Source organism: Amphiprion ocellaris, chromosome 4 (genome assembly GCF_022539595.1).
Source record: "Amphiprion ocellaris isolate individual 3 ecotype Okinawa chromosome 4, ASM2253959v1, whole genome shotgun sequence".
In the NCBI taxonomy this organism is placed as follows: domain Eukaryota; kingdom Metazoa; phylum Chordata; class Actinopteri; family Pomacentridae; genus Amphiprion; species Amphiprion ocellaris.
In genome coordinates, this window is record NC_072769.1 from 14,489,109 (window position 1) to 14,502,485 (window position 13,377).

Here is a 13,377-nt window from a genome sequence, read left to right on the forward strand (position 1 = left end):
AATTTTGTGTCACAAATTAACCAGCAAATCATTAGCTTCGAGAAAATAATTGGCTGAATTGGAATCACAGCAATACCACTGGATCTGTTGACATAATGGAAACATAATGGGATGCCTTCAGTCAGAACATGTTTGGATGAATACAGAATGGAAAAATACATTTAAAAAACGCTGTAGACTTAAACAAATTATCTTATAATGGTATGTTTTTGTGATGCGGTTTGTTCCAATTATACCTCTAATATCTGGTCTCCTGCCTGCAGTCTTCCATCCTTTTGTGCTGCTCCTCCATCATTCACTTCATGGATTATTACTGCCCCCTGGTGTAAAAACAAGAAAACACTCTTGTTATTCCAGAAACCTACAATCCAATACAGTCAAACTCAGTCTGTGCAGGTGTATTTTATTGAAATAAAACCCAACAAACATAATCAGAGCCATCTTATCTGATTTGATGTTGCTCGCTTGAATACTTGGGGTTATTAAGGATGAATTATTAGTTTGATGACACCATATTTTCAGGGGTAGATTTTACTGCGAGGTTGATAAAAAAATAAATAGAATGCCCATTCAGGTCATCAGAGTAAATGAAATGCTGATGTCAAATGTCCCTTGGTTGTTCTCACCAGCAGAGTGTCACATCCTCCTACAATGCTGAGACCCAGGCCTACATTTCCTTTACAAATCTCTATGGTGGTTTCCCTTCCAGCAGTGACCGGGCAGCTCATGGGGTCAGAGGTTGTGGGAGCGGTTCCTAACCACTCAGATGTCTCCGTTGGAGAGATCTGCATGGTATTGACAGATGAAGAGGAGGAGGAAGAGGGAACAGGACGGACTAGTGAGGCAGCAGGAGAGGGAGCGCAGGGATAGGAAAGTGATGCAGGGGGAGGTAGCGAGGATGAAGAGGAGGGGAGACTCTTGGAACGGCTGATGGAGAGCTTGACAGTGACCCGGTGTTTGAGAATCAAACTGGACACCTGAATACAAAGAAGACAGGTGGGTCATAAATCATTAAATCAACCTGACCTTGAAGAGCATATTGTGCAGCATGTGTGTGTTTGTGTGTTTGAACCTTGTCCACCGACAGTCCAGCCGTGGTTTCATCACCCACCGCTACTATCCTGTCTCCAACCTTTATCCTGCCATCCTGCATACAGAATAATGAATAAAAAATTGTAGGATGAGCAAAATGTATGAAAGTGTGTGTGCATGTAAAAGAAAAGCAGAGGAGAAATGAGATTAAAAATCAAACACACCCTCTGGACAAATATCTCAAGAACTTTTTGCTCGGGGCTGTATATGAAATCTTAATAGTACATGATGGCATCATTTAAAAACATCAGCTGGAGGTCAGTTTGGTTTAAATATGACCAGAAATTCCAGTACACTAGAGGCATCACCTTACAGTTGACAGCTGCATAGAATGTACAGTAATATGCCGCTCACCAACACCTCTTTATTTTGAAAGAGGCTATTGATTGCTACAGTCAAACTGTTGAGGCTGAATAGGTGGAGTATTTGATGAAATTATGCAAAAACTGTCCTAAAATACTTGGTAAGTCCTAAAATAATGATAAGATGCGTACTGCTATGATGAAGCCACAGGAGATAGAACTCTTCGTACATATAAAGAAACTAGTATTGTAAGTTCCTCATTAATATTGCATTATTTATTTCAGAAAGCTACTTTGGAAATGTTTTTGTGAGGCATCTTGAGAAAACAGAAGTTGGAATAAAATGTAGCACTGGAATGCAGCTCGATGAGGAACTCACAATTCTGAAGTGCTTGAGATATATTATTGAAGGCTAACTGAAGGAGTGAAAGTGTTGTATAGAAAACATACTTATATTACTGATGGAGATGTGAAAGCACATGTCAGTAATACTACCGATGATGTCACACCTTACTGGCAGTGCCATGCTGGGTCAGAGACCTGACCACCAGTCCTCCCTTTGAATCATCCTCCACCAGGCAAAGGCCAAGACCTACATGATCCTGGAGGGAGAAAGAAGGGACAATGTGAGCAGACAACAAATTAAAACTTCAAACTCTTACTTAGTGATGCCAACTGAGTTGAGTTATATACTCTCTACTATATATACAATACACCAGTTTTGTTTGTAAGTAAAGTCTCTTCTCTTTTCTGGCTCATGTTAAATATTTCATTGTTTCAGGTGTTGTCTTTCTTTCTTGACCAAAAAGGATTTATATACACTTTTTTATATGGTATATAAAAAGTTTATTGAGGTCTTACAATAAGACCTCAATAAACTTCATACAACCTGCAGTTTAAAAATATTTTCATCCACATCATTTTAGACACGTTTTGTTTGATTGTGTAATATGATCACTAGTCTTCAAGCTTTTTTCTTGAACTCTCTCTCTCTCTCTCTCTCTATATATATATATATATATATATATGTGTGTGTGTGTGTGTGTGTGTGTGTGTGTGTGTGTGTGTGTGTGTGTGTATGTATATATTGACTCTAAATTCGATAGTAGTTTTCTGTTTTTTAAACTATAGAAAAGTCAGTAAAATTATAAACACCATGTGTAAATTAAGCATCATGCTTTTTTTGACAGGAAAATACATGTATAGCATGTAAAGAGTGTTATGTATATAGTACATTATATTTATAGAGTAATTTACATTTATACATTTTTTCTGCTTTCTTTAATTACATACAAATTTACATAAAATGGCAATAATTGTCAGTAATCAAATGTATGTATAGTATGTCTTTATATAAAGACTTTTTTTTTTAAGGTGAATCTTATTAGTTTAATATTTATGTGTACTTTTACATTCAAACTCTGTAATTCCAGATACAAATTCAGCAAACTTTTTTCACTACATCCAGCAGACTTGTACAAAGATGCACTGCTCCAGAACGTTAATCTTTCAGGCATGTTGCACTCCTTTGTACTTCCACTGGCGTTGCAGAGGCAGAACAAGTTTTTAGGTGGTCCAGTGCATTATTTGTCCTAACTGTCTGACCTTTGAAGGTGTGAGTCACCACACTCTTGCGGCTGGAGCTCACCATGCTTTCATAGCTGCTTATATTTTTTGCACTTTTTCCCCTAGATATTTACTTGAGGTATTTATTTATTGAAATATAACCCTTATTTTTCTAAAACCCTGTGCTGGTCTCCACTTTTTGTTGCAGCCCAAATGCCGGGTTGCCTCCTGGGGGGCTCTGCAGAATTATATCTGAATAAATGGAAGACATTCTAAATTTGGTTGGAATACATTAAAGTGTTTTGGAATCAATAGTGGTGTGTACCTTATTTGTCTCTCAAAATAACAATCATGAGTATCTGTTCAGACACACTGAACTTTTAAACCACTTTTAAATCTGTTTTTTGAAGGTATTTGCAATAATTCTGAAAAAATCTGGAAAATAATTTTGTTTCTCTGAACAACATGCAATGAAAATGGTAATTTATTGTTTCTGCACCTTATTTAAATTAGGATATTCTGATTTTATTTTATGGTTTTGATTTAGCAGTCATTGCTGCCAGTCATTTGACCACTTTTAAAAAACATAAAAGTGTATAAAATCTGCATCTGCTATTAAATTTACTGTTTTTGATACACTGAGTGGCTGTTAGTGCTCTACTGGTTGCTTGAGCTGTTACACAGTAGTGAGCAGCTCCCTGACAGTGGTTAAGGCCAGGACCTACTGAAGGGATCGTACCTGAGGTAGGATAATGTGCTCAATGTCTCTGGGTAATCCTCCACACTCGGAAGTGTCTGTCTGGGAGTCGACGGTGTCCTCAGATTTTGTTCTGCCTCCCTGAACCATTTGGCTTGGAGCTGATTTGTGTCTAGTAAAACAACACACATTACTCTATTAGTGCTCAGTAAAAGTTTCAAAATATGTAAACGCAACATGGCAACCATATTACCTGATGAGAATGATCTTGACTTTAGATGGAGTGTTGTTGATGATGGTGGAGGCATTTTGGTGACTCCGGCCATACAAGATCTGACCGTTAATCTAGAAAAAAATAACAAAAAAAACCCCCAAAAAAACCTCACATCATGTATTTTTCTCCTCGGCAATCCCTGCATTTATCCTGATCCTCTCCTCAACAGCCACCTGACTTCATCACCAGGTGCTCCTATCCCATGATTTTCCTCCTCATCTCTTTTACATGGTTGCTCATTACACAAATCCAGCCCAGCATTTCTCTGATTATTTGACTGTGCAGGTACTCAATGCTCTCCTTTTATCCATGCCTCTAACCCACAACTCACTATTCTTCCTTTGCTGCTTTCATTTTTGATATTATGTCTCTCTCTAGGACTCCAACCGGTTTACAATTCTTAAATCCCAGCCCTCCTAATACATTGCCCTTTATTGTTCCCATTCACTCCCCTTCTTACCTCCAGTAGCTCATCCCCAACCTGTATCCTCCCATCTACACCAGCAGGCCCTTGAGGGTCTATATCTGCCACATAGACACTCATACGGGCCCGTGAGCCATCTTTGTTGCCCATGAGGCTGATTCCCAAGCCGTGAGCTGCAGAGTCCTTTTCCAGTTCAATCATGTGGAGCTTTCCAGATAGACTGCCATAGCGCTGAAGCATCTTTTCTGGGAGACACACAGTTAACAAACATGAGATTGTTAGGAGGAGGGTAAGAAAATAAGCGGCATGTTACATATCATGACTGACACATGGACACGTGGAGAAGCATTATACCCCAGAGGAGAACATGTGTGCATGTGTGCAATTTGTCTAGAAGGGATATCAGTCATGTTGAGGGAAAGGTGAAGGATATCTGTGTTTCTGTATAATGCGTAAAACATGCTTGTACGTAGCTTGTGTGTGGGTTTATGAATGCCTGGTGACCCATTTATAAAATCCAAATCTTCATGTGAATTTTTTTCAAGAAAATGGCATAAACTTGAAAAAGCTATGAATTTTGGGTGAGCTGGCATGAAATATCCCGAGTGCAGATCTTTTTCTGTGTATTTACTTTTTACCATTAGTATGGTTGGAATTTAAACAGAAAGTTTTGTTGTTTACAAGAAAACTCCACAGGGCAATAATTGCAATGAGCAAATCAAACGCTAGATTCAAATTTAATAAGACTTTCATTGCAAAAGAAGAGTCAAAATCCCAGTTCTTATTTGAAGAATGAAAGTCATTCATACAAATGAAAGTTGTTCTTCCAGAACATGGTGTCCAGGAAATAAAGTGTTTTAGTCTTTTGCAATCTTGCCCCATAATGCATGCATACTAAAGTTTGGATGTGGCCAGCTAGCTTCACATGTAAATGGCATGGAGATAATTTCCTCACATGGCTTAAAGTATGTCCCAAATTGTGACAATTCAACGTCTGTGAGAGTAATGACATTTGTGTCCATATTACAGTCTTTCCTCCTATAATGGATGAGTGTGGCACAACATGTCCTATTCCTTGGGGCTTTGGAGGATCTCTGCGCATGTCTGCATGATGTCTTTATGGTGAAGACTTACTCCTGCCACTGGCGTCCCCGTCTTCAGCTGGCGCTGTGATTGGTGCTGCGACATTCATGGGGCTTCTCCGATCCACTCTGTCGGATGTTGGTGATGGTACCTTGGGAGAAGTTTTGCATTATTGAACAGGCAGAGTTTGAGATGCCTCAGGGGTCCTTCAGGCATGAGTTGGACTACCCCTGAGGCTTGTTCGGTGCCCTTGATGAAGCAGTGGGAAAAACTGACGAACAGGATGCATTAATGAACGCAGTTTTAATGTCAGCTAAAAATAACATGAAAGATGACCAGAATCATGCATTATTTTGTAACCAACTTATAAGTGCTTGGGAAAATAACTTCAAAAGAACGCACTGTCTATTTAGAGTTATGCATCTCCATCAAAGGGGAGAAAACAAAGGATTTAAACAAACAAGGTAGCTGCAAGGGACTTTGAACTACAAGGGTTCTAGCTACAAATATGCACGTTAATTACATTTTTTGGAAGTTGGCTTGATGCAAATGCAAGGCAGCTTTAAGATTTTGCATATCCATAGTAACACACACACACACACACACACACACATGCACACACACAATGATGTACCAACCTTAAAGGGGGTGGGAGTGAAGGGGTTTGCAGAGGAGAGACTAAGGAACAGACCACTGAGAGTATCTGCTTCCTAGGATTTTGTGGGGAAACACAGATATAGTTCTATATATATATCACTACCAAAACAGAATTCTACCTCTCAAAACACCCTTCAAGGCTTTTTCATTCTTTTTGGCTTAGCATGTAGGTGTTAATGACTCATCACTCTCTCTCTCTATACATATATATAATGTAGCGTATACATAACATCCTTTATGCGCTATACCCATATTCAGGCAAACATCAGTAACTGTGTGGGGACATGAATTAAGAAAAATTACTGCACAGCATGTCATCTGTTCCAAAGAAATTTAAAGTCATGGTCACGACCTTTAAAACACAAAAAGTAGCTACTGCTCTTTAGCTCAGTTGATTCGATTTATGTTTTAATGCATCTGATTTTCTATACTAGAAAAGTTGTGTAAAAGTATCATCTCAAGGCTGGAGTAATACCAGAGTCATCTCCATAAAAAAGAAAAAAACCCACGAAGCTTTAAAGTCTCTAATCGAACAGTGGTACCTTGCTGCTGTGTGAGTTGGACTGTGGTGTTGGAGTTAGCCTTTCATGGTTGATGAGAGTGGGAGACTGTGGGCGAAACACAAAATGCGAAAGATACAGATTGATATCTATATGTGACTGTGAAACACGGATAGAATTTAGATATAATATGCTACATTATATTAGCAGACACTTTAAGACTTTTATTCAATATACTTTATGTCCAGATTGCATTATATTGCAATCCTACAAATGCAGATGCACAACATTCCTGAAACTTCTTCTAGAGTTTTCTAATAGAATATACACCACACCTTCTCTTGGCATTTGCTCAGTATTGAGATTCATTGTGAAAGAATCTGGAACCTCAGACTAAAATGCTATACAATGTAATGTACGCATACCTGGAAATACACATTGCTGAATGCATTCTAAGCCAACAGAAACATGCTTTTGGTTGTTTTCTGGGAAGCAGTACCTGAGATCTGTTCTGTCCAGACTGGACCAGGAAAATCACAGAGTCCCCAGCCCTGCGGATGGCCTCCACGGCCTGCTCATGGCTGGCATCTCTTAGGTCCACACCACACACCTTAGCCAAGACAAGAAATGTAACAACACACATCGATCAGCCACAATAGTAAAACCATCTTCCCAATATTGTGCAAGTTCACCTCATGCCACCAAAACAGGGGATTTGGTTTGGAACAATGTGTGGGTAAGGGTCATTGTAACATCCACAACATTGTACCGCAATGAGATGATTATTATTATACATTTCACTGTCAGTGGTTTAAAAGCTAATCGATGCATATTCATGTGATATTCATTACAATGTGGCTAACAGTGGTAGAAATATGAATACATTTGTCTTTTTTAAAGATACTCAATCGAGAAAACTCTTTTTAGATCAAAAGTGCAGATGAGTTTGTTTTTGAATAATAAATTGATTTTGTAAATCCAAATTGCCTTAAAAATAGCTATGCTCATTGATTTACAACACTGCCAGCGATGAACCTAATTCAAAGAGACAGCTACTGAGAAACGATATGGCAAAATTTTTGACAGCTGACAATTTTCTTTTGTCTCTCAGTGTTGTACAGACAGCTCAAAACCATTACAGCAGAATGGCATGTTTTTCCCATCTTCAGCTGCCCAGTTTTGGTGAGTCTGTGCCCACTACAGCTTCAGATATCTGTTCTTGGCTGACAGGAGTGGAACCTAACATGGTCTTCTGCTGTTGTAGCCCATCTGCCTCAAGGTTCGACATGTTGTGCATTCCGCTTCTGCTGCTCTGCTTACTACGGTTGTAAAGAGTGGTTATCTGAGGTACCGCAGCCTTCTCTGTCAGCTCCAACAAGTCTGGCCATTCTCCACTGACCTGTCTCATCAACAAAGCATTTGGGCCCACAGAACTGCTGCACACTGGATGCTTTCTTGTTTTCCCCACCATTTGAGATAAATTCTAGAGACTGTATTCCTTGGGGATCAGCAGTTTGAGAAATGCTCAAACCGACCTGTCTGGCACCATCAATCACGCCACAGTCAAAGTCTCTGTGATCATATTTATTTCCCATCCTGATGTTTAACGGAAGCTACTGAAAAGCATCTGCATGATTTTATGCACTGCACTCTTGCCACATGATTGACTTATTGGATAACTGCGTGAATAATGAAGTGTCTGCAGTGTGTATATCTGCATTTTATTGTGCAGGCTTGCATTGTATACTGATGATGAAGCTTAACTTTCAGCCTTTAACCTTATACATAAGGGGTTGGAGTGAAAGACATTAACAGAAGTGTTTGTTACTATACCATATTATATCAGATTGTCATCTTTCAATACAAATTGCTGCTTTGTAGTATATAATGTTTGCATACATGCTTATGCAGGAAAGACACACAAGCCACTTTCATTTCCCAGTCTGTCTGCTGCTCACCAACAAATACGCACACACACTTGTTTCCTGCAATTTCTAATATGTGCGTCTCCTTCTCTGCAACACAAAACCACACATGCTGGATAAACACACACCCACACACACACACACACACACACACACACCTCTAGTATCCTGTCTCCAGTCCGGAGGGTGCCATTATGTGCTGCCGGGCTGTCGGGGCTGATGTGCTTGATGAAGACTCCCCTCATCATCTCTCCACTGCTCAGTCTTCGGCCCATGCCTCTGCCTCCCATTATGCTTATACCCAGGGACTGGCCTGGTGCTCGAGTCAGCCGCACACTGAAACAAACAAACACCATGCAAGACACAGTCCTCACATATTGTGGAGCCTGGAGCCCTCTAACAGTACAGCTACAGTGCGGTAAACAGTATAGCAGGGTTAAGGATAAATATGTGTCACTTGATTTAAAACATTATTGCAAAAATGCACAAGAAGGAGAATTAATACAATGGCTTTTCTTCTTTCAGTCTCACTATCTGCTGCTTAGGGCTGTGGATAGAGCTTCAGAGATGAAGTGAAAACAACAGAATATTATACATGCTAGGGAGACACTAAAAAAGCTGACTTTTGCATGTAGTGCATCTTATGTGATTTATCCAAGTGGAACGCATCCATTAATGCGATAAATACAGGCTGGGAAAGTAGGCATTTTCTCTGAACTTGAGAAAAATGAGCGTGTTGAGTCTGCGGCACTGCTCTACCCCTGCCGTGAACACAACCTGAACACACTCGGATTTTGCTAAGCCTTCTCTGGTAAATGGAAAGGATAAAGGGCATTGTGGCGGAATTTTGAAAAACAGAAGAAAATGGGCAATGCGAGTAAAATCTAATAGCAACTGGTACAGACATCACAGATTCACTAACCTTTTAGGCTGATCCCAAGATACTGTGGTATGAGAAAGGAGCTCTTCATCTCCCTCTTCCTTACCATCCACTTTTATCTTCACTTCAGGCTTTGGTACTTTCCCATCTGCAATAATCTTGTCCCTTTTCTCTTCCACACTGCCTCCATCTTTCCCCTCTCCCGTATTCTTGTGAGGTAGAAACTTTGGAATCTGCCAACTGATGGTGAAAAAAAACATGCAGGAAGGAAAAACAGGGATTAAACATATGTTGTTTACTGGAAAATATTATGATTCTGTACACATAACTTGACTCTAAATATTATCTATAGATAGCTCTCTGGACATGAAAGTCTAGAAAACATACGTTCTGCTACAGTAATAATAGTGTAGCAGAGCGACAATATTTATAGTTACAAACTGTTTTTGATTGATTGGTATGGTTGATTTATAGAAAATAAATAGATAAAATAGTTTTGGCAATCGCTAAAATTTTCAAGTTATTTGCTTAGCAAATATGTTTAAAATTTCACATTCTCAAAGCTTCACATATGTGGGAAATGTTGCTTTTTTGCTTCTTTGTTACATATAAAATGAATTAAATGTCTTTGAATTAAGAAAAAGGGCATGGCAAATTTTGACATTTTTTCCCCCACAATTCTCAAATGATTTAAAAAAAATAATCTATTGATTAACCCCTAGTCAATATAATTATTAGTTGCAGCCCTGACAACATCACACAAGCAGAATAAATGTGTGCACCAGGGTATACTGGTGTACTTTGTTATTTTTTTAAGCCATGACACATTGTGACATGTGGCCAATAGCGACTTATACTGGTGGGCCTTGAGAAGATACACTGATTTAGGTCCATTAGGCCTTGAAAACACACATTTTCTGCCAGTGAGGACACAGCAAGGTAGTGTTTTTGTGTGTGCGCGTGTGGGTGTGCAAGTTTGCGTGTTAACACATACTATATACAGTATCTCTGTATATATACACAGTGTGTGTGAGTGTGCAAGGATGAGGTAGAAAAGGGGAGAATTTTTCATGAATATGTTTAACGTTGGAGGGCTGTAATAAGCCCATGGATGTGAGTGATAGTGGTGCTATCTGCACAGCAGGAGCCTATAGCCAGTTAAGTTACAGAAGAGGGCAGAACAAATGGTTCCACCAGGGCTGAAAGAGAGCAGCCAGGAGAGGGGGATAGGACCCAGGCAGAGAGGAGGAGGAAAATGAGGTGAAGAGAAAAAGACCAGAGCAAGATGACTGAGGGTGAGAGAGAGATGACAGACAGATGTAGGCACACACAGAGAAAGAGACAAAGACAATGTATCGAAAGATAAGAGTGAAGAAAAGGCTGCAGAGAGAAATGGGAGAGAGGGAGGGAGGAGAAATGCAGAGGCACGAAGATGGAGTGAAAGCAGGGACAGACAGAAGCGAAACAATTCATTTTCGCTGACAGTCAGCACTGAGATCCATAAGCGAACAGCTAAATATAACTCAGAGATTCAACATTCAGAGAAGCTTTTGCTTTTACCACAGAGAAGAATGGAGAAGAGAAAATACGGACTGGAAGAGGCTCACGCTGAGCTGGTTGCACACTGAAACACAATGTTTCCTCATGGATACGGTTAATTAGAGTGTCAGATAATAACTCAGATCATTAGTGTGACTTAAGCTGCTGGGTAACTGAGTGATGTATTACAGTATTAAAACCACAGCTGCTGTAAAAATCAAAAGCCTAAGGTTAATACATTAAAGGACTCAGAATGTATAGCCATTCCATAGTCGGAATTCTCTGCAGCAAACATATCAACTTGTAATAAAACTGGAGACTTGAAGTCTAATAAACCCTTAGACAGGTTTATCTTACACTCTGGGGCCTGACTAGGGATTAGGTGACCATAAATAATAAGCTGAGACCTCTGGATCTTATATCACCTTGAGTCTGAGGCTGGGGTGATGGTGGGGACTGTGGTTGGGCCTTTGGATGGGCCTTTGAACGAAGCAGAAGCTCTGACTCTGGCTGGATCTGGAGCTGCAGCTTTCAATTTGACGGAGGCAGACGGTTTGAGCACAGATGAGGCCGAGGGACTGGACGACCTGTCTGGATCGGATGGAGGCTCTGGAGAAGGAGTTGGCTGGGTGGGTGATGGAGAGGCGCTGTCTGTTGGGATTGATGCCAGAGGAGTCAAACACAGATGAGCACGGTGTTCGTCCACCTGATGGGCTGGGACATAGGTTATACTGAGGGTGGGGAGAAAGGTTGGAAAAGAAAATATGGGGTGGGGTGAAAAGATTTAAAATATTAATAATTTCAATTTTTCACTATGTTTTCACTGCTGCACATCTATTTTACTTTCAACACCAAACAATGAGTAATAGGATGACAAAGGAATAATAAAGATGACACAGTACAAGTGAATGATTTCTACACAGGATAAATTAAATCTGAAGTGAGTAAGAGAATAATGGCTTAAAGGATGTTATGGTTTAAACAAATGGTAATTTTGGAAAATGACTTTTATTCACTGTCTTATCAAGATTAGATAAGAAGATTAATAATACTCATGTCAGTGCAGTGACTCTGAAGCTACCTCCTGTAACTTAGCGAGGCATAAAGACTCCACACTGGGGGAGACATCTACTGTGGTTCTCTTTAAAAGTACAAAAGCTCACAAATTAATACATTTTATTTTGTTCTTTTTGTTCATATAAAATCTGAGTTTTGGGTTTATGGGCTTTTATATGCTGGATTTTTTTTCTTGGCTGGATGTGGTGACTTAAAGCAGAAAACAAGAAAGTGTATTTCCCAAAATCCTGAGGCTTTATCTGTTATTATATTTCAAAAAACAGTATATTAATCACACAATTTGGCTTTGGTGACAATATAATATTTCAAAGAGACAAATGAGGAAATGTTTAAAAAAGCTAAATAATTCTAAGGATTATTATTAATTGATCAGCATCTACCATTTACCATTTTTTTGTTAAAAATTCAACCACTAGACAACATAAAACAATAAAAACAACCCTGAGATTTACTGAAGCTGTGTGCCAAATGTAATTAAGTGCTTGAATGTATGGATGTGCTCCACTCCATCAAGTACAATGAAAAAAAAAAAGACAAATTTCTGATTCAAGACAGATCTGAAAGTATTTGTTTTGCATAGCCCCACATCTATCTGAGCTCTGGTGTAAGGGAAGTCAAGGACATCATTAAAGCCTCCCTCCATCAGACTTCCATTTCTCTCCTCATTACATAATGTGACACGACAAGCAGAAATGCGGTTTGAATTGGCTAAAAGAGCTGATTTCTCTGTTTCATTCAGGGTGGTGGATTGAATATGGAGGTCTGCTACGCTAAGCTGTTGTGACTGAGCCATGTGGACAGCCTGTCTTGTCTCAAAAGAGGCAGTTTGATAGTGACAAGCCTTCACCCTTCTATGTGTCTTATTCTGGGGCTGCCAAAGCAACTCATCTGCCTCCACTCGCTCTTAGTTTGTCTGAAGTGCTGTCAGGAGGAGGCAGTGTGAGCATGTGTGTGTGGATGAGGGCTGTTGGTGTGTGCATGCGCATGTGTGGAGAAAGACAAAATGCATGTGTGTGTTCATCGGTGTGTGCATCTACGAGAGCCTCTTTAAAGTGCTCTTTTATTCAGAAGCACACTGTTCAAGGTGAGATGAGTGATGAATTATTCAGAGATATTTCCCATAGCAGGAAAAAGGTGTTTTTGGAGGTTAGACCATTGAAAGGCTGTGTATTTGTGTGTTAATGTGTGTACGTGTGTGTCCGTAAAAGCAAAAGAGAGGGAGAGAGAGAGAGAGAGAGAGAGGAGGAGAAAGAGACACTGAGGCTGAGAAAAAGTGAGTGGGTGTTGCAGGACAGCGGGTTGGTGGAGGTGGAGCACATCTCCAATCAGCCAAACAAGCATTGTCAGTGTGGAGTCATAAC

The 13,377-nt window shown here is 39.8% G+C and overlaps 1 protein-coding gene across 4 annotated transcripts in view; it reads right to left on the reverse strand.

The window, feature by feature from the left end:
* si:dkey-92j12.5 (multiple PDZ domain protein) overlaps positions 1-13,377 on the reverse strand; it is a 43,610-nt gene that overhangs the window by 7,889 nt on the left and 22,344 nt on the right. For 3 of the 4 annotated variants that reach the window (XM_035952590.2, XM_023279706.3, XM_035952591.2), the window contains 14 exons: positions 11,365-11,670; positions 9,443-9,640; positions 8,679-8,856; positions 7,095-7,205; positions 6,638-6,703; positions 6,077-6,148; positions 5,490-5,589; positions 4,392-4,600; positions 3,911-4,002; positions 3,700-3,829; positions 1,904-1,996; positions 1,073-1,147; positions 627-977; positions 237-320 (listed from right to left, as the gene is read on the reverse strand). In XM_035952590.2, coding sequence (XP_035808483.2) covers positions 237-320; positions 627-977; positions 1,073-1,147; positions 1,904-1,996; positions 3,700-3,829; positions 3,911-4,002; positions 4,392-4,600; positions 5,490-5,589; positions 6,077-6,148; positions 6,638-6,703; positions 7,095-7,205; positions 8,679-8,856; positions 9,443-9,640; positions 11,365-11,670 — 2,065 coding nt within the window. The remainder of the gene's footprint in view (positions 1-236; positions 321-626; positions 978-1,072; positions 1,148-1,903; positions 1,997-3,699; positions 3,830-3,910; positions 4,003-4,391; positions 4,601-5,489; positions 5,590-6,076; positions 6,149-6,637; positions 6,704-7,094; positions 7,206-8,678; positions 8,857-9,442; positions 9,641-11,364; positions 11,671-13,377) is intronic. The other variant, XM_055010239.1, reaches the window with a different exon arrangement.